The sequence below is a fragment of the Diabrotica undecimpunctata genome, chromosome 3 (assembly GCF_040954645.1).
Source record: "Diabrotica undecimpunctata isolate CICGRU chromosome 3, icDiaUnde3, whole genome shotgun sequence".
NCBI lineage: Eukaryota > Metazoa > Arthropoda > Insecta > Coleoptera > Chrysomelidae > Diabrotica > Diabrotica undecimpunctata.
In genome coordinates, this window is record NC_092805.1 from 144634864 (window position 1) to 144657364 (window position 22501).

General features: G+C 31.8%; 1 protein-coding gene across 1 annotated transcript in view; it reads left to right on the forward strand.

Moving 5' to 3' along the window:
• Nucleotides 1-1185: 1185 nt before the first annotated feature.
• Nucleotides 1186-22501, forward strand: part of LOC140436080 (uncharacterized) — a 1443853-nt gene continuing 1422537 nt past the window's right edge. Inside the window, exons 1-3 of the mRNA XM_072524787.1 lie at nt 1186-1267; nt 4200-4446; nt 19485-19869. Of these exons, the coding sequence (XP_072380888.1) occupies nt 1186-1267; nt 4200-4446; nt 19485-19869 (714 nt within the window). The remainder of the gene's footprint in view (nt 1268-4199; nt 4447-19484; nt 19870-22501) is intronic.

A 22501-nucleotide genomic window follows, 5' to 3' on the forward strand; every position in this document is an offset into this window, starting at 1 on the left:
CAGACTGGAGGTTCCTCAAGAGTTTCTTCACCAGAAAAATCGAGAAATTATAACGTCTCTTTTTGGTTTCCAAGCTGATTGTACTATGGTATTGTATATCCCAAAGAAAAGTTAGTCGGTAGTATTGATATCCTCCATGCACAATAATTATGCTATATATGAAGATACGATAAATGATAGAAAACCAGTAATGATAATTGAATATAACAATAAGCCTTATACACGAATAGGAGAGAGAATGGTATTTAACGGAAATGTTAAGGTGACAAGACATTCTCTCTCCTGTTGCCGACAAGAATGTAGCGTAGAATAAGTTTTAAATAATTTTAAACTGTTTGTCCTTATTTTAGTATAGTGTTATATCCAATTTATATTTAAATTCATGTTTATTACATTCTGCGCTTGTTGGATAGCCCAAATTTGACGAAGTAAGTCTAAAACGTTAATTACAAAAAACTTTTATCATCCATTAACTTCGAGTTTTTATCGAAGGTATTTTTTTTCATTTAAATAAAAAAACGTTTCTTAACTTATTTCAGATGCCCCTGATGATGCTGTAGAAAGCAAACGTACTTGGGCAAGATTTGATTACTAAAATTGTGCTCGATATTTTTGCCTTTAATTTTTTCAAAAAAAAAATATATTTCTTTTTAAAATTTAATGACTAGCAATCCAACCTCTGTCCTATTAAATGCAGGGTTCCGCAGGGTAGTGTTCTGGGGCCGCCGCTTTTCTCACTCTACACAGCCGATATACCAGATACGTATAATACTGCAATCGCTGCCGTAAAAATAGTAGTTGTAAATGAAGGTCCCATACAAGCATTACAAAACCTGCGACATCATCTGAAGAGACTCAGTGATTGGTATACAAAATGGAGAAGAGAAGTAAACAAAACAAAAACAACTCTCAAAATATAGAATTTTCCAACTGCGACAACATATGCCCACTTGTAAGAATAGAAAATGTAAGAATACTAACAGTAACTGATGATAGGTACTTTTCCCTTTATCTTGACCAAGGTCTCACTTGAAAGAAACATATCCAGACCAAAAAAAGACAGCTCGACTTAAAATTCCGGCAAATGTATTGGCACCTTGGACGTAAATCAAAACTTAACATCCAAAACAAAATTCTTCTACATCAAGCCGTACTCAAACCTATCTGGTTCTATGGACTACACATATGGGGCTATGCAAAGCCAACGTCGCTAAATATCATCCAAAGATTCCAGTCAATAAGATTGATAGTGAATGCACCATGGGACGTAAGTAATTAAAAACTTTACAACGACTTAAAGATTCCTTTCATCAGAGAAGAAATCGAGTCACGGAGTCATAAAATGCCATTCAAAACTGCAGTATTGCTATGCAATACACAGCATTTACTTTTCTTAAAACATCATGTAACTATAAATAAATCATTTTATATTAAATATTAGGATTTTATAGGAATAAACCCCAACTGAAATACAAATAACATTTTATAATTGTTATTTGACGTTTTAGTTTTTATTTAAAAAAACGCTGTCAAAAAACTGTTGTGGCAGTCCGGTGGGACTGCCGGTGGAAGTTACACTTCTATACACGCATTCGCCGTTACAAATTTATTTGGGAGTCAATCTGCACAATCATTACATATGTAATGCTATAGGTAAGACATAGCAGAAAGATAAACAGAATTAATAACAACTTACTAACAATTAATAAACAACTTTTGACCTGTAATAGGAGTATAGTAAATGAAGGATTGAATCAATATTTTGATGAAAATGTATATTTTTATTTTCTTATGTATGAAAGGAGTTGAATGGAAAATATTTTTTAAATATAATCTGCAGTAAAATTCATTGTTTATTTCGTTAATATTATAAAAATACAATACAAATTAAAATGCAATATTCATAAGTATTTAAAAATGACAATAATATACATAACTTTTCTACTTACGCATATATGTTTAATTTACCATGTAATAATATTAATAAAAAAGTCCTCCCCGACTGAGAATTGAGCCTCGGTCTCCCGCATGACAGGCGGGGATACTGACTACTATACTACCGAGGACATGACACAAACGTATTTCAAAATTGAACAGTTCTAGATCATATAGTGATTTATTGAGATTATTATTTTGAAATACAAAAGACTAATATAATTATGAACATTTAATGAATAATACAGAACTTATCACATAAATAATAATATCAATAAATATTTTATTATATATACATATATATATATCTATATTATTATATGTATATATATATATATATATATATATATATATATATATATATATATATATATATATATATATCTTTATATAATATATATAATATTAAATTATATATACAAAAGGAACATTTTTATATTCGAGAGAGGAAGAGAGAGAGATAATAAAGATTTTAAAAATAGTAAGATGCTATTATAACCAAAAGTTGGATACCCAAGTTTGCTGCGAAATAGTTTCCTAACCACGCTTTGAAAATATACCAGTCTGAACTTTTCAAACAGAAATCGCGTAACTGACCACATACCGAGTCCGCCATTTTTCACAATTTTTTCACTATTTTTTACACGTTTGGCCAAAAATAAAATTAATACCTCTTAGCGATAGCTAATTACTTTACCTCGTCGCCAAATATGTGACGTATTAACCTGCAGTATTTCGCTAATACACACATGTGCTCTAGACATTGCTACTTTAAATAAAAGCTGAATATTCAACGAACTAGTTTTATTTATAAACTAAAGTAACAAACCAAAAGAAAAATACAGGTTGTAATTTCCTTAAACACTAAACACAGTGGAGTGGGGTGGTCACTGTCGTATGTCATGTCAAATCAAAAGAAATAAAAATAATTTTAATATAATATATTGCAGCAGTTTCTTTCCAAATAATAACCGCCAAAATATCATCCAAATAACTTTTGATTATAATAATATAATGTTTTTATTATTCTAATTTATTGTTTTTATTTATTATTAAAGGTTCTATTTATAACACTTACAAATTTATTAAAGTCTTAATGACTAATTTATCTTACATTAATAATTATATAATTTATTATAATAAACGTGCGTTATATTTTAAAACGCAACGCGATGTTCAAAAACTAACCGTTTTGTTTAGAACAAAATTCCTCTTTAAATATAAAATCCTGTTGTTCGAGAATGCGGCGATCCCCCATCGAAGAGCCGAGAAAGTCACTCATGCTGGTTTTTATTCGGCCTGCCTCTGGAAATTTTGAATCGTGGGTGACTCATCATAATTCAGGTAAACAGGTCTTTCAACCGAGCGCCGAAATAACTTGAATAGAAAATATATTAGTAATAAATATGTTTACAGTTTTGAGTCATATGACACTTCATTATTTATCGTAACAATAACATCTTACTGTTTTTAAAATAATCTTTTTTTGAAAACAATTTGATATATAAAATGTAATTTTTATTACATTTAATTGTGACCTAATCCCATTGTTGTGACTGTTCCTTTCCTTCAACAAAAAACGAGAACCAAAACTTTTATATTGTAGACTACGAGTTACCTATTTTTATTTTATTTGAGAAAAGTTGATTTCTATAAAGAATTTTATTAATATGTTTCTTGAAAACTGAGTTTATGTAATATTTTGGTATGCTGACGAGTATTTAATTTTATATGCTATAAGTAAGCGAGATATTCTTAGAGAGCATAAACGATTGTGTTCCTGAGGACGAGATAATTCTCTCTGTACGGGCAGGTAAACGGGATTTTTATAGAGCTTTTAAGCGAGGGCAGATTTTTTTACTACCTTCTTATGGCTTTGTAGTTTTTTAAATTGAAATACAATACAATATTTTACGAATGGCTATTAAAAACCTTTTTAGTGAAAATAGAGCGATTTAAAATGCAGGTGTGTACATAAAGGTTTGCTTCAAATAATTTTACACCGAATTTATTTTGTACCCAATGGGTTTATACCGAAATGAAGTTTGACCTAGATTGATATCGCGTCGGGTTGGCGCATCTAATTTATAAGGGCTGGATTATGTTTTATTAAGAAATATATACAGAGCCGTATTAAGTTAGTCGACTAATAAATATGTAATGGCAAGATTATTATGTTACAAGGCTGTAACACATCTGTAAAATATCAACTGAGAAATATCTTATAACCCTTTTAATTTTATTTACAATTTGTTTCTTTACAGATATGAAGACGCAAAAGGTAACAAAATCTTCAAAATTTACGCAAGTCAACGACAACGAATATCGTGATTATCAAAATATCGGACTGACAGTCTTGCCAGCTTCACCTCTAGATGAGGGAAATCAGAACTTGGACCGGATAACTTATCCTGAAGGTCACTGCCATAATGTCAATAAAAGTTCGGAACTACTTCTTAAAAATAATTACGAAGGATTTAAAACACCAGATGCTATACCGGAAATGCAAAGGTGAGTTAATATTTATATCCCACTATTTCTAGTTTTCTTATTATTAATTGTTTTTTGATATTTATATAGTTTATTATTTTTATACGGAAAATGAAAATATTGAGATATTAAACCTGATGTAAGGTTTTTCTTTTCTCTCTTTTTCTCTATATGTGTCTGTCTTCCTAAGGTAGTTTTTTCGTCACCTTTCTACCACTTGGTGACTTGGCCCGTGCTACTTAAACTACTCTTGTGGTCGCCATTCTACTGATGTGATTGTTTCATTCTTTTTTCTGTCTAATGTCTATTCAATTATTGTACATTACATTATGTCTGATCTCGGTACTTCTTGATGCCACACTGCTAAATTTCCAACGTTGGAATGCTACGATATAACATTGGAGGTCCTAAAAAGTTGGACGGTCAAGGGGAAGATCGCAGAGGAGATGGGTAGATGGGTAGAAAAAAATAGCCCGAACAAATTGGAATAAAATGTTGCTCAGAATAGAGATCGATGAAAAAAGAAAGGGATTGGCCTCCGCTCAAAAATGGACAATAAAATGTTAAGAGGAAAGAGAGAAGCCATGTATATTATGCATTATTATATTTATTTGTTTTATACATAATTATTAACCTATTAGTGCCTGAATTTAATTTTTGAATTTAAACTTAAAGTCAAGTGGAATTAAAGTGAAAAACGGTGTTACATAATATATATAACGCTAGGCACTACTTTGACCAATTTGACATAATATACTTAAAACCAAATTTTTCCATTATTTTTTGTGAATTACAGTCCAAACATAAGCCTGCATCACATTTTGCACCCATTGTTCTTGTACTTGAAGAACAGTTGTCACCAGCACAGCATCTTCTTTTATTATTTGGAACATACACTAACAAATGATCTTCACCATCATATTTAAGATCTAAAATTCTATTATTATAGATTATTTCTATTATACTAAATTTAGACGAAGCTAGTCTTCGTACCCACCCAAATAAACCACCCAAAGGAGCCGTACCTTTGGGTGGGTTATGAAGTTTTTGGAGATAATACTTGGTTATCTTTCGTCGGAAAGCTAGCTGTGGTAATTGGTCATCGTGATGTTTTTTATATAACATCCAGGCATTATTAATTGCTGCATCTAAAGCTACGGTTTGTTAGAACAGTGCACAGCATACACGTACAGCAGAATTTGTTCTACTCGACTCACGGCAGTTTTGGGTGAGTCGGTTTGTTAGAGTAGTTCGCATAAATATTCTGTCGCTTTGTAAACAAGTTCAGAAATTAGTTTCACATTTATTCTCTCAAAGGTTGTACGTTTAAAAAAATGAATCCTCTCAAACTTAACGCAATAATTTTATTACTCCAAGAAGAAGAAGAAAAAGAAGAGTTGATAACGTTAAATTTAAATAAAAGAAATGTAAACGAAATTTTTTTTATGTCTTAATACAAAAGGTGCTTTTAAATTAACAGTCAAAGAAAGATTGTTTCAAAACGAGGAAAAAATTCGAGAATATTTTAGACTTTCCAGGGATTTGTACTAGATCCACTAGTCTTTCATTTTCCTCGGGAGAAAATTTAGTAGACATTACTTAATTATTACAATAATAATAACTATATAAAAATACAATTATAATTTCGGTATAGATGTGTACGCTGTGAGCTCAGCTGAACGTTTGCGTCCAAATCAAATCGCAGTTGATTCCAGTGTACACCGTCGACGTACACGGCTATCGGTCTGCAGTGCGCGCAGCTCAGCAGAACCTAAAGGTGGGTACACATATGCGAGCCGAACGGTATACGTACCGTACGCGTACAGATCCTTGAAAAATATTCTACATCGTACTGATCGCATACTTATTTCGATCCATGGAAAGTGACAAACCAACAACGAACACACATGTGCGAAATGATTCATTTTATTTATAATTTGGGTACTGATTTATGTTCCTGTTTTTGCTTGTTTAACAAAAATAAAAATATGTACAATAATCAGTTTACTGTTTTCTTACGTCTCTCTAGGAAGGAACACGTCATTCACACAAGTCGTGAAATAAACCGCAACAATTTGGTTCGCGACGAGTCACGATGAAACAGTACGCAAGCGGTTTTTTCTGCCGTACACATTAACGAATATAGCGTTCGCATACCGTATGCATACCGTTTGGCTCGTATATGTGTACCGACCTTAACAAACCGTTCTCATAGAGAACCATTTCTTTGATTTTGACGAACGTGCGCGGCGTTAGACTGACTGTGAGTTATGCGTCGCTCACTGTTCTAACAAACCATAGCTTTAGACTAAATATACACGACCACCATTTTCGGGATCGGATGCCAATTCTATAACATGTTATGCTTTGGTCCATTAAATCTGTTTCTCCTTAGGTCTGGTCTGGATATGTTATTGTAGTTTTGTTTCATTTTACTATATCGCTTTACCTGACCAAGGTAAATTTTTTCAAGACAAGGGGACATGTATCTGGAATGCGATCTTCACGAAATGTACCCGTGATGTGATATCCTGTTTCGCGCAAAAAATTAAATAACGTAATACTTGTAAACAGGTTATCAATAAAAAAAAGATAGGGATATTTGGGATGAGGTATATCTTTAATCATAGATATTAGGGGAGCAGAGGCTTTACCAAATAAATGTTCATACTGCTCATTAAAAGATAGCACTTTAGATTGGTAAGGGTAAAAATTTACTAAATATCCATCTTTACCATTAAGGGACCATTCATACTGCTCATTAAAAGATAGCACTTTAGATTGGTAAGGGTAAAAATTTACTAAATATCCATCTTTACCATTAAGGGACCATAGCTTGAAGCTGAATCGGATAGGGTTGAGTCTAATAAACTATTTGAAACCATGTTTTGCGAAGTACTTAATCACTGATTTATCCTAATCGAGATTAGAGGCAAGAACAATTTTTTTACAAAGTTGACTGTAATAGATTTATAAAAGGTCACAGTTTTGTATACCTTGTCACATTTGTCTAATTTTGTGTTGGCAAAGTAGATAAATTGAAGGATTTGTTTAAATCTATCTTTCCTCAGGGCATTATAGACTGCCGTGTCTCTTAAATCTGCTCCAGAGTCCCAGAAATACTTTGAACCTGGTTTTGAGTCGTAACCACTTACAATCAGTATTGCTATAAAGGATCTAATATCATCAGCTGTTATTTTAGGATCTGGCTGATTTTTCAACAAAGTTTAATTTCTTGTCTCATTTACCAATAGTTTAACAATTTCTGAAATAATAAATTTTTCAAACATGTTAATTTAAGTATTTTAAGTGTTTATAACCAAATTTAGGAAATATTCGCAACTCCGAAAAAACGTGTTCTCCATCTACCCAAATAATATTTTGTCTCAAATCAATTTTTTTTCAATCAATTTAGGCAATCGCATTTGAAATGTTTCTTGGTCCACTTTGTGTATATCTGATGTTAGTATTTCTGTATTCACTAGCCTAACCTCTACATTTCAACGAAGTTGAGACCCAGTGAAGTTATAAACAAATCAATAACAAACATAAATGGGCATTTAAGTCACATAAAAGCCTAGCGTTACATTATATATGTAATTCTCTCTCACTCAAAACTTACATAACTTTTGATCTGTATAAATCACTCAATATTTAAAAAAGTATGAGATTGTTTCTAAATGACATGAATATATAACTAAATTACGAATCAAATCTAAAAAAATTGTTATAGTAATTATTCTTAATACAATTTAATATACTTACTCGAATTGAATAACATTACATTTTGTAAAAAAGAATAGTATAAAATTGACACGTTGTAAGCACTAACTACGTTAACTAAACACTACTTGTGTGGGCGTGAACAGTAATGTCTGCTACATATTGTAACATAGTGAGTTACATATCGTCCGTTTGGATGAAAACTGTACAATCTCAAATTTTACAAACTTTTCAGGAGAGCATTTTTAAGGTTTATCGCTAAATAAAATTTCCCACAGTAAACATTAGCAGGTTTTTGTTTTAGTTTGTATTAGTTGTATCTTTTCCATATAAATAATAAGAATAAAATTTTTTTTTAAATAAGATGTTTTGAATTTTGTTACTTTTTCAGAGAAAATATTATTAATTTCCATTATTATACAGATGTTTAAAAAGTACTATTATAATATAATAGGATTTGTCCAATGAAAAATTAGGATTACAATCAAATTTTTATTCTCAAAATTAATATAACAAAGAGTAATATGGCACAAACGTAAGAATTTACAACGTACAAAAGAAATTTAACCTTACAATGAAACTTAGTCTTAGAAATGAGTGTACCGAAGGCAAAACTCTTTATTTAACAAAGTCACATTTACTATTAAATACAAACAATCAATTAAAGTAACAAATTAAAAGGAACGGGAAAGTTTTTCATAGAATCCAAGATAATAACCATGAATCGTTTTCTTTTGCAGTAAACCCCATAAACTATTTTTCTTCTGCTGTGAAATTTTAATAGGTACGTGGTATATTGATTTAAATAAATAGCTTTCTCTTAGAGCTTTTGAATTACCAGATGCAACTTTTACCATTTTAAAATATTCTTGACTGTATGAAGTCTTATAAAAATCGTGAAGCCACGATTAGCTTTTGTAACTTTTCTAAAATTTTTATATCATTCATTTTAACAGTTTCATTTTTCGTGTTTTTAGAAAAGTTACGCCCTAGATCATTAGCAAAAGTCTTAAAATCTTTAAATTGATCGTATGTAAATTCATTTACTTTGTAAGGATTACCGGATTTCTTGGCTGTTCTTATTAAAGAAACGTATTGATCAGGAGTATATATAAGTCCAGATTTAAGGGCTTTATTGATGTTTTTCTCAATTACGTAATTAGTAGAATCATTTTCATTTTGCGTATGCCCTTTAATGAGAAATTTGTGAGTAATTGAATTAAGGGTAGGAATTACTGCCACAGCCTGAATGTACGTACTTATTAAAAACTTGTTTTTTTGCTGACCTGTGCAGTTATCACTGTAAAAAATGATGTCTATATCTTCATTTGCACTTGCAGATAACTCCTGAATATGCTTAAAAACGCATGTGGCTATCTCGTTAGCTCCTCTGTTGCCATGCCCCCAATGCCACTCAACATCTTTTGTTTTCAAATCGAAGATGGTAAAATTGTAAGCATTTAATTTCGAGACGTAATAAGAAGTTGAAATTTCGCCTTTTTAACAAGGCAATGATGCATAAAGATCATAAACAGCAACAATTAGCGATGATCTACACTGAGATTCGTTTCTGTCTTTTTTTTTTCTAACCGTGATAATTCTTTTTCGTTTATGTGGTCTTCGTATACCTTTCTCATTACTTCTTTTTTACTTCCAACAGCATTACTGTAGGCAGTAAAATCTTCACACGCGTCTTTCTTTGGAATGAAAAAACTAATATTAAATTCCGTATTAAAGATTTTTGAAACATAACATAGTTAATATACTTTTCTTTTTTGTCAGTGCACATTTTAATATAATCCCTATAAATAGCACTAAGATTTCTACCTCCTGAGATATATTCTCCGCTAGAATTAGCTCGAATATAATGGCTCTCGACACGAGGAATCGATTGAGTAAACTTTCTAGCAATATTTTTTAATGACTCGTCAACAGAGTGATGATGTTCATGTTTTCTCCTGTCTTCGAGTAAAGGCATCGGATTATTTATATCAAATACCTTATTTCGCACTGTTCGTATTATTGAGAGAGATACATCAAGAGTATTTAGGAAAAATTTTTGACATACACGAACTTTTTGGTTATTGCAGTTTTTAAAGGAAAATTTCAAATTGTTTTTTTTTTGGTCTGTTGCTAGATTTGTATACGTATTTTGGCTTTATTTCCTCGATGCTACAAGCAATGAAGGTACGTTTATGCAATGCATCAGGTAAAGCATATAATGCATCAAAAATTTGTGTCCGTTGCTCTTTCGTAAATTTAGTTGTGCATTTTTGTCTACATTTATCTCTACAAGTAGGCTTAACAGATTTAGGATTCACGACTTTAGTTTTTGTAGCATAATTTTTAGCTGAATGTCGCAACCGTTTTAAGACATTTTTTGTTTCCATCTATTTGGGTTAGCTTTGCGTTTATGTCTTTTTGGGTGGTGAATTTATTTGCGTTGTTTGAGACTGCAACTATAGTGAGTGTTCTTCTGCAGTAGGCTGCGAATCCCAATTGTTTGGAGCTGTTTCTGTCTGTTGGATTAAAATTCGGATCTGCTACACTATCATCTGCCTCATAATCGTTTGAAGAATATAGTTGAGTCAGAATCACCATCAGTTGACAATGAATCTAAAAAATAAAAATATTTATTAACGAAAATCGACATTAACGAAAACATAACAGAAAACTAACGTTAAATAATACGTCGAAAAGAATACAATATCATAATTAAACACAGTTCGATGTAAAGTTTGTGATTAAAACAATACAATTACGAACTTAAATCAATTTTTTGTTCAACTTTATCTGAAACAGTATACAATTACGGAAATATACTATTACACTGATAAAGATTGCACCATATACCAGTAAATTTTTTTACGAAAACTATACAATTTCAAAATTACATGATTTTAAATAGAAGAATGTTTGAAAATATTATGAGCAATGTTAAATAAATTCGAAATTATATACTATTAATGAAAAACAAAGCTTACCTTCAAGCTAATATTTTGGTTTTGTATACTCTTTAAGTGAAACAGCGTGCGTACTTCCTCGATTCGTGAACACAACTAAAGATTGTACCGTTTTAGGACGAAAGAGATGCACGATCCTTTAAATTTAAAACTAACCAATGTGCTCTCTAGCGGATATTTCTTGAATTACGATTGATTGTCACTATTCCAGAGAAAATATTGATGATACTGAGCATTTCTATATACTTAACTTAATTTCGTAAAAATTTGAAGATTGTATACTTTTCATGCGAAGAGACGATATATGTAACTCTAGGCACTAATGGGTTAAACAAAACTTTTTGCGTAAGCTACTTGCTAAGTTGATAAGTCACTTAATTAGCGTTATTTTATTGCTTTAACATGTTAGAGCACTCATCGTCAATGGCAGTTGCTACAACCATAATGTAAAAATTAAATTGACCTATTTAAAAGTTTTCAAAAGACATAAGTAATCGCTCATGTATATAAAAAACGAATCGGTACAGAATATTACATACTTTTACCGTGTGAAAGTTAATTTCACCACCATATTAATATGTAAAAAGGAAAAAGGTTAATCTTTGTATATGGGTATATTTTATATAGTTTATAAAATATACCCATACACAAAGATTAACCTCTTTTTGTGATACGTGGTCGAGCCAGCTGCAGGAATTATTTTCCTTGTGGATTATATTAATATGTCACCAAATTAATAAAATCTGCAGCATCCAGTCCATAAAAAATATTTATGTCATTATCTAACGTACCTTTCTAGGAAGTATAGTTTATTATGATTAAAGAACTTAAAGGTAAAATTGCAGCTAAAAGCAAAACTATTAAAATCAGTTAAACAGTAAATTAATTTATTCATTTAATAGTGAAAGTTTTTCCAAATATTTTTTGGTTAAAGTTTTTAAAAACAAATCTTTTATCTCCTTGTTATAAGAGCTAAGAATTTTGTATGAAAAACAAAGATATAGTATAAAATCTATATTTTGTAACAACGTCTGTTGTATACAACAAGGAATATCGTTAAACTTATGCCATTAAAGTTCGTAGAGTTGGCAAATATTCAGCGCCCTGCAGAAAACATAACTTGAACCAAGATCATAAATTCTTGTGAAAACATTATTGTTGCATCACTTTATGTGGTGGTGCAACCAACATGTGGTTGATTTCTGTAAAATATTCCTTTTTCATTGTTGACATTCATATCACATTTTGGTTGTATATACTAAGTTCGTGAAAATCTTGAAACAAGCTATTTCTCGGAAACAAATCAACTTGTTACTATAAAATTCTAGGAAGCGGAATGGAGTTGATATTAATTTTTTTTGTATATACTTATCACAATGCCGGCAAAAAAATCTTTACATTGCCAAACAAATCACTAAATTCGAAGAAAAATGCGTTCTGTCTACGCCTGGTTAGCATTTGAGGGGAGAGGGGATAACGTACTTGCCACAACGGCTGTCTGTAGTTTACTGACCGCTTAGTTTCTTTAGTTTATTTGGCATGTTTGTACTGTACACAGTTGACTTTGTGCGAGTAGTCAGTGTTAAACTTCTTTTTATTTACTCAGTAAAGTTTGAGATCGTTAAACTTTTAAAAAGTTAAAAATATAAATCGAAAGAAACTGACACAACAGGAGAAAGTTCGTGCTCTAACGCTACTTGAGAAAGGGGACTGAAATTAACGTAGCATGTTATATTTTGTTTTTTAAGGGAGGCAATGTATCAATTGAAGTGGTCGGCTACGTCGTTACCTTCACGGATTGTTCTGGAAAGAAAACTTGGTTCTGGAGTACCTAAAAAAACATCATCTAGAACTAACACTATCATAAGACGTGAAGTAATGTTGAACCCTTCCATATCTGCCACAGAACTCAAAAATAAACATTCTGATCTCCTTAAGAACGTTTCATCAAAAACGATTCGTCACTGACTTCAGGAATATCTAGCATTACCAAAAGAAGACGGTGCTTACAAGAGCAATGAAGAAAAAAATAAAAGATTTTTGTATAAGGTATCAGCATTGAACACCTGAAAAAGAGTCATTTTTAGTAACGAAAGTACGTTCAGGTTAGTAAGAGGAAGCTTTAGATGACAGTTTTCTCCTCCATTTTTTCGTAGCGATATTTTACGAGTACCAACACTTCAACGGGTTTTAATTTTAGTTCTATACTGTGTATGCCATTAATAAGTTGGATGATAAAATTAAGTAGCTCTAGAGTTATTGTCTGGTCAAGTACAGCTGTTCAAATAATCGTTCTCCGGGATAAACAAATTTAATCACTTAATATAATCAAATAAACTATTTAGTCGATCTATTTGAAATTTAGCACACTTTAATAACTAATTAACTGCTACAATTTTGAGTAATATTACACGTTATTATGCAAAACCATACGGTATTAACATTTATAAATTACTGCAAATTAGGGGTTTTAAAGTTAAGGTTTTTTGCCACTGTCTTGCTAAATTGCTTATTTATTTTAATTTAGAAATTCGCAAATTAAACAACATCTACAAGATCTACAATTTTTATTTTAACAACTGTTTTCTAAACTGTGTAAGAAACGTTTTATGGGTAAAAAATGATTTTTTCACTTTTTAAGATTGTTTACAAGAAAAACAAAGTCAAATCGGCTGTAGGGTAGACTGGGGCTAGTTGTGCCACTTTGGACAAAATAATTTTTAACATTTTTTTCGTAATTTTTAGGGCTGTTAGATTACTTTAATGAGGTACTATTTTTAATTGGGAATCATTATTTGGGAACATCAGCAATTTTTAAGCAATACCTTACAGTATGTAAATAGTTTTACAAAATGCACATATTGTCACAATTTGCCCCAATATGGGGTAACTTGGGGCAGGTTGTGACAGTAAATATTTTTAAATATAATAAACTTTAGTTGGAGAATAATAACAAAGTTTCCATAATAAATTTATTTTATAGTTAAGTATAGATACATAAATGTTTGATAAATGTTTATGTAAGAAACAAATGTGTAGAAAAACATCTAGTGAATTTAAAGTAAAATAAAAAACTTAATCGCTATCGTCAATTTGTGCTGATTCTACTTGTAGTTCTGAAGAGTGGCAGTTTATACAAACATAATAAAGATCATCTTTTGTGCACTTTACATGAGCCCACCTCTTGCATTCCATACATTGCACCCAGTCTTCTCCTAACCTAGACTTTTTATATGGTCCCATACAAACTAAGCAAAAGTAATCTTCTTCCTCTTCTTCTGAGCTGTCTTCTCTTTTTCTTGTTGCGGTCTCTTTCTTTGGCGCTGCTTTTTTCTTAGGCAACAGTTGTTTTGAGTCAAATAATTTTTTCTTTATTTTATCCTCTTTGCACTTTATTGTTTCCTTCCTCTTTAACTCTTCACTGCGAATTGTCTCCTTGACAGGTGTGCTAGTCAAAATTGCAGATGTTAAGCTCTTGCGTTTTTTATTTTTTCGAGGACCAGCTTTTGGCAGAGGTCTTATATCCATAGGGCTGACAGGCAGAACTTCGGCATGGAATGATCCTGGTAGGTTGGCCTGCGATGATCCTTGTTGATATGGTCCTGGTTGATAGGTATGGGAGGGTCCTGGCTGGTTAGCATAATATGACGACGGTTCAGGTTCATCGAGATGCTGAAACTCTTTAAGCTGCCCAGCACTGGCTTCCTCATTACCATCTACGATGTCAATAGGCCTATTCAAAGGTCGGTCGGTCACCGAAGAACACAGAAAGTCTTCTTCATTAAAAATGTTTCTATTGAATTCCCATATTCCTGTAGAACGAAATCCTGCCTGAACATTTGTTGGTGTTACAGCTTTAGGTAATGCTGTTTTCACTATACTTGGGATGTCATAAATTGAGACTGTGTTTCCAGGATGAGATTTCATCCATCCACACATGGCGTCGTTTAAAAACTTCTTAAATGGACCAAAAACGGAAACATCCAGTGGTTGAAGTCTATTTGTTGTATGGGGAGGGAACGATAAGAGAGTAATACCGTGCTCTGTACAATAGTCAAGGACTTCGATATATAGGTGAGCACTGTGGTTGTCTAACAGAACTAAAACCGGTGATTTCTTTGAGCACCTTACTTTTTTTACAAAATGCTTCATAAAAAACAAAAAGTCCGGGCCTGTTATCCAGCCACTTGGGTTAGCAGTACCACAACAACCTACTGGCCCATCACGTACAAAATGCTCCTTGTAAAACTTACGTGGAAAAACGAACATAGGAGGAACTGAGTTACCCTCTGCGTTAATAGCAAGAACCATAGTAACATTGGTCCCCCTCTCAGCTGAAGTGACACCACCAACTCTTTTCTCGCCTTTCTTCGCTATGATTTTTACCGGTTTTTGGACAGTCCCAGTCCCTGTCTCGTCTATATTCCAAATATCATTAGCTGTAAAATGGTTTTGACTTAATACTAATTCGAGGTTATCAAAAAAAAGTCCGACATTGTGCTTGTTGAAACTTGTACTCCGACTTAAGCTGGTAGCCTCAGGAACACGAATAGACACATTATTGTTACGTTGCATGAACTTTGTAAACCAATCATTACTGGCGTGTTTTGTTGCTACCCAATTCTCAGGCACAAGAACTTTGTTCGCTATAGCAAATTCAAAAGCTAAACTTTTCATTTCTTTTGGGCTAATACCATAAAATATTTTCGCTGCCTGAACAGCATATTCACAGAGCTCTTCTTTTTGTTGTTGTGAAAATATCATTCGAGGTCTTTTGTAACCCATTTCTACCACTCCATCTGGATTGGTTTGTTGTTTTTTTATATATCTAAGTAAGGACATCCGGTTAACGCCATATTTTTCAGCTGCTTGCCTTAAACTACACGATCCAGACTTAACATCTAACGAAGCCGACTCGTAACTGTTTATATTACTCCGACCACGTTCCGTTTTCCTTTTATAATTTCTCACCATTATCTGTAACAAACCCATAAACATGCATTAAAATTAGTAGGGGCATGTTGTGACACTGTCACAATCTGCCCCAAGCCTTTCGTCACAACTAGCCCCACCGTACGCCATTTTACATAAAGCCACTTGCACAGACCTTGACACGTCGTATAGAAACCAAACTGTGTCTTACTAGAGAGAAATAAACAAACTATCTACTACAACTAGAATAAGTTTCTTACCTTGTGGTTTGAAAGTGAAATAACAATTCAAAGACAACAGCAAAATTTTACTTCGTTACAACGAAATGACATATAATTTTATAAAGCGGCAGAAACGCATAGCATCACAACCAAACTACACAAACAGACTGAGGACATGCGGACGTGGAATTCTGGGTAACCGGGCGACGCTGCTACCTATGGTTAGTCTATAAAACTATTTGTCACAACATGCCCCTGTCACAACTAGCCCCGATCTCCCCTACGTGTTCACAGATTTTTCATCTGCTACCCCTCATATACCTTCAGAACCTTTGAATATTTGTATAAGCTTTTTACGTGAAGTCAATTATTTTTTCCAGGATAGACTGGTGTATTGTAAACAGAAATGATTTTAAGAGATTACAGAGCAAGAGAGTTGTTTGAAAAGTAAGAAAAATACATGCATTTAAATAAAAATACTCAAGATATTCAGTCAAGTCTTAGAAAATATATTTATTTAAACAAATAATATTGCTCTGAAGCTATTTTCTTGTGGCATTTTAAAGTAATAACTATTTAAATGGGAATGAGCCACAATTAAATGTTAAAGTAAGTTTATTGACGTTTCAATTCCCACTTCGGAAATCATTCTCAAAATACCAACATTAGTAAAGTGAAAAATTCTTCTAATTTAATTTTATCTGACTCATATATATTGACAATTCAGACATACATTATACATCGTAAGTAGACGACTTTAAAATTATATTGCCAATATTGTTGTGTGATTGATAATATAGATTACATGAAATTAACTTTAATTCATCTTTAAAAAGACAATCACATGCCATGATGACAGTAAAAATTTCCTGTTAGTGATTCTATAGTAAATTATGAGGAAAAACCAAGAAAAAAACCGCATAATACTATCCCGACATGGTAAGTTTTTGGTTGTGCATTTAGTTTACTTTCAATAAACACCAAATTCTGATTTTATATGTTTGTTATTTAAAAACCATAAATGATTGTATCCTCTATATGTTACTCACTTAATAATACTGGCATTTTCCCTTTAATAACTTCCTCTTTTAATATGGGTAAACAGATCCTACTACATTCTGCCGAGGAATTTGCGACACAATTGGTCTCATTTAATATAATTAGAGCCGCTTCTTTGATTTTTCTCCTTTTATCATCCGTTTCTTTTAGGACTATATTTGAATCATTACATTGAATCCTATGTTCAGTATCCCATGCGTGTTTACATATTTGATATCTATTAAATTCTCTATTTTTAATATAAGATTGATGTTCACTTATTCTAACATTTATTGGCCTTAATGTTTCACCTAAATAAAACTGATCCCATTCACAAGGTCCATAAATGCAATTATTTGTCCATTCTTGTTCTTTGTTAGGTTTGGTTTTAGACAAAATAGATCTCAATGTGTTTGTTGTTTTAAATGTTGTTGAAATGTTGAATTTTTTTGAAGTTTTTCTGATAATCTCTTTATGTATGGTATTGTTTTTTTCCTCGTATTATTCCTTGTGTATGCTGTTGGAGATTTCGTTCTAAGTTGTTCTGTTCTATTCAGTCAATTAATGAAAATTCCTTATTTATAAATGATAAAGGATAATCATTATTTAATAAAACAGATCTTAACAAATGTTTTTTCTCCAAGAACGAATTTTAGATTTGGTTTGAAATTTAAATATCTGTTGGTGTGTGTTGGTTTTCTATACACCTGACTCTAATATCCAGTATCATTCTTAGAGAAAAAAAAAACAAGAAAAGTAGTTATTATATTCCTTTTTCATGGTAAATGTTATTGTCTCCTCTTTATCGTTTATATAATTTAGGAATGTGTCCAACTATGATCCATGAGGCCATATTAAGAACAGATCATCTACATGTCTCCACTATACTGTGGGTTTAAAATTTTGTTTTAAAATAATATTTGTTTCAAAATCTTCCATAAATATATCGGCTAATAATGGAGATAAACTAGAGCCCTTTACTAGACCAAAATTTTGTTTGTAGAATTCATTATTTAGTTGAAAATATGTATTATCAGTACATAATGTTAATAACTGCATTACAGCTGATATGTTTAGTCTTCTTCCAGTTGCCAATATATCATCACTCTCTTATTTTGTCTTGACTATATTTAAAGTCTTATCTAATGGTACATTGGTAAATAAACTATTTATGTCAAAACTTACCACAGTAATATTTAAAATAAAGTCAATATTTGATAATTTATTTAAAAAAATGTTATGTTTGTTTTATAAATGTGTCATTTTTATTTGCAAATGGTCGTATAATATTAAATAAAAAAATTTGATAGTTCACTACAAGGAGAATTTATGGTAATGCAAATGGGTCTAAGTGGTATATTAGTTTTATGAACTTTTGGTACTTCATGAGGGATCTTACTGTAGGAAGGTGTAATTGATCTTCTCTGATAACTTGTTAAACAATCTTTAAACTTGAACAAAGCTCTCTAGATTCTGTTTTCCAAAAGCTTTGTTGGATGCTTTGTTAATTTTGTATAAGGTCCGTTTATTATTATATCTTTAATTTTGTTTTCATAACGAATTTTATTTATTATCACAGTTGCATTCCCCTTGTCTGCAGGTAGGATGATTAAATTAAATTATTGGAAGAATTTTTCACCCAGTAACAAAAAAACAAAATTATCACCTTCAATATGAACCTGAATGATTACATTTTAGTTTTTGCTTCGTATACAAAAACACATGATGCAAGCGATGCTAAAAAGATGAGTTTTACAAATAACTGACACCGCTGCAAAAGAAACTGTAAACAAAAAAGAAGTAATTGTAGTAAGTGATTATATGTTGTATCGACAATAAAAATCTGTAAAAAAATATACAATATACCGGTGGTCCCATTTAAAAATAGGTATATTATCCATAAATCTCAGAAATTGTACATTTGACAACGTCGAAAATATACTATTTTAAATTTTCTGATTTATCCAATACGCATAACCAAAATTTTGTTACTATATCATACTATACGGGGTGTTACAGATTTAAGTTAAAATTTAAATTTGATGTTGTTAAGCAAGTAATAGGCTTTTTATTATTTGCTGTTTGTCTCAAGTATTCTATATTTTAAAACCTCTAGTTTTAGTTTTTATATTACTAAGGATAATAATATTTTTATTAAGCAACATTTTTCTGATTTTTTTAGGTATAGCAGCCCTGAGCGGAACGCCAATCGCTATGCCACACAGACATCTCAAGACATAGAACTTTGCAACTGCATTACTCCGATATACCAAAAGACGCGCTTCGCGGACCAGTGCGGTAAGGGTCATTCCCAAACTATGACTTTAAATCGTTCTTTTTCTTCGATACCGAAAATGGAGACTTCAAATCTGAGTCTCGACAGAAAAGCCGGAAAATTCGTAACGCGACCGAGAGACTCTCAAAGGATTCTTCGAGTGCAGAGTCCAGAAATTATTAATATACACAGAGGACCGTTCTTCGAAGGGCACGGAATTGATTGTGGTGGTAGTGTCAGTGAGTTTAAGTGTAAAGACCATGAACTTAGAAGGGGACATAGCGTTAGGGCTGTCGGAAGTCGGTGAGTATAATTTAAAACAATTTGCTAGTATTTAAAATATAATCTGATATTTGATAAAAATGCGTTATAAAAATTAATCACTAAAAAATTACTATTTTATTTAACAAGTCTCAAAAACTAATTCTTTTAACGCTGATTTTATTAGTGTATCAATAACTTTTAACTCCTTGCACTCGTAATCGTGCTTTAAAAAGTTAGCACATAATTCGAATGTTTTATGTTCGATTAATATAATTTTTTTATGCTAATGCAATTCATTTTAACTAGTAGGTTTACCAACCTTAAATCAGAAATTTAAAAATATACGCCTTATATATATTTCTTAACCTAGGATTTCATATATAAACCAGATTGAACAGACCCACACCGCGAATATATCTACTTTATACATATTATTATAATCTGGTTTTTTTTACTTTTTTATTAACCTTTTATTTATTTAATAGTATAGTATATCTACAGTTATTACAACAGGGAGACGAACATACAAAACAACAATATAAAAACTTGAATAAAGAAGTCAAACGAGAAGTGGTTAAAAAGAAAAATAGTACATGGGAACAAAAATGCCATTACCTAGACAACCACATAGGAGGGACAAAGAGCTCTGAAGCCTGGAGAACTATAAAAACGATGAGAACAACGACAAAAAACCAAGTCATAATAAATAGAATACCAGAGAACACATGGGTAGAGCATTTTGAGAACTTATTAACAGAGAGAAGAGAAAGGTTTAAACAGACAAATGAACAAGTGAAAGTAGAAGGAAGAATCGAAATATCAATAGAGCAAGTAAATGAAGCAGTTAAGGGAATGAAATTAAAAAAATCTCCAGGCACAGGCGGAATACATTCAGACTTGATTAGGTATGGATCATCAAAACTGTTTGAGATGATCCGAAAATTATTCGAAAGATGCTTAAACGGAGAAGAAGTTCCAGAAGAATGGAGACAATCGTATATCTCTCCAATACACAAGAAAGGCACAAAGATGGATCCTAAAAACTATAGAGGGATCGCAGTGATTGCTACTATAGGCCGACTATACTCAAAAGTACTACGAAACCTGATAGAAAATAATATTAAAGAAAAACAACCCGAAGAACAAGCGGGATTTAGGGCCGGACGCTCCACTATGGATAATATCTTCACATTAAAAATTGCAATGGAAAAACGAGTGCAGAGAAATAGAGAAACTCATATAGCTTTAATAGATTTGGAAAAAGCATATGACAGTGTACCGATCTCCCAACTATGGATAGAAATGGGTAACTTGAAAATAAACCCAATTCTTATTAACGCCACTTAAAAATATTACGAACAAAACTTTGCAAGAATTAAAATGGGACAAGAAATCACCTCTCCTTTTCAAACAACAAAAGGACTAAGACAAGGCTGCTGTCTGTCACCCACCTTATTTAAAATCTATTTGGACAGATCCTTAGTGAAATGGGTAAAAAAATGTAGAAACATGGGAATAACGCTGGAAGAAAACAAGCTATATACACTTTTCTTTGCGGATGACCAGGTAGTAATTGCCGAAGACAGCTACGATCTTAGCTATATGGTAAGAAAACTGCAAGAAGAATATGAGGTGGCAGGTCTAAACATGAATATGACAAAATGTGAATATCTCTCAGTGGGAACAGATTAAATATGTGACCTAGTCTTGGACGACGACCAAATCAAAGGCGTGCAATCCTGCAAATATTTGGGGGTCATTTTCAACAAGAAGGGAAATAGCGCAGATGAAATCAGGGAAAGAATAAACAAGGGCAGAGCAGCGACCCGTGCCTTAAACTCTCTTCTCTGGCAAAAACCGATTCGACGAGAAACCAAAAAACACATTTACGGTAGTATAGTCCAAAGTATTACACTTTACGGTTCGGAAGTATGGGACGTCACCAAAGCTAATAGAAACAAACTTATGACGACAGAAATGGATTATCTGAGACGAAGCTGCGGTAGATCGAAACTGGAGAGAGTTAGAAACGAACAAATAAGAAACGAAATGAAAATGGAGAGAAATATCAATGAAGACATAGAAAGAAAACAATTATTCTGGTTCGGACATGTTAAAAGAATGCCAGAGTACAGATGGCCTAGGAGAGTACTGGAATGGATCACTCCTGAAAGAAGAAAGAGAGGACGACCACGGAGAAGTTGGCGCAACGATATTGATGAAGCAATGGCGGCAAGAGACTTAGAAGAGGCAACTGCATATGACAGAAAAGGATGGAAATTGGGGGCGGAGAAGCGGCGACAGCCGTAATAAATCCGTTATTATATTATATTATATTATATATATTTATGTTATCACTTTGATTAATTATTTAATTAATTATCTAAGTGTCGCAAATCATACATAAAAAAATCTTGTTCCTTATCGGAATAAAATAGGAAAAGGAAATAAATAGAAATAACATAAATAAACAAATACAAATATGTTTTATTATCAAAAGAAATATTATGAAAATTTTAAAATATTGGAATATTTGTCCATATGTTTTTGTACTCAAAAAAATAGAAAATTCTGAATATTATAAAAAGAAACTTTTTAAATTTATTAAGCAGTATTAATAATTATCCTTTGACGTAAAAAAAAACTTTTATAAAATTTAT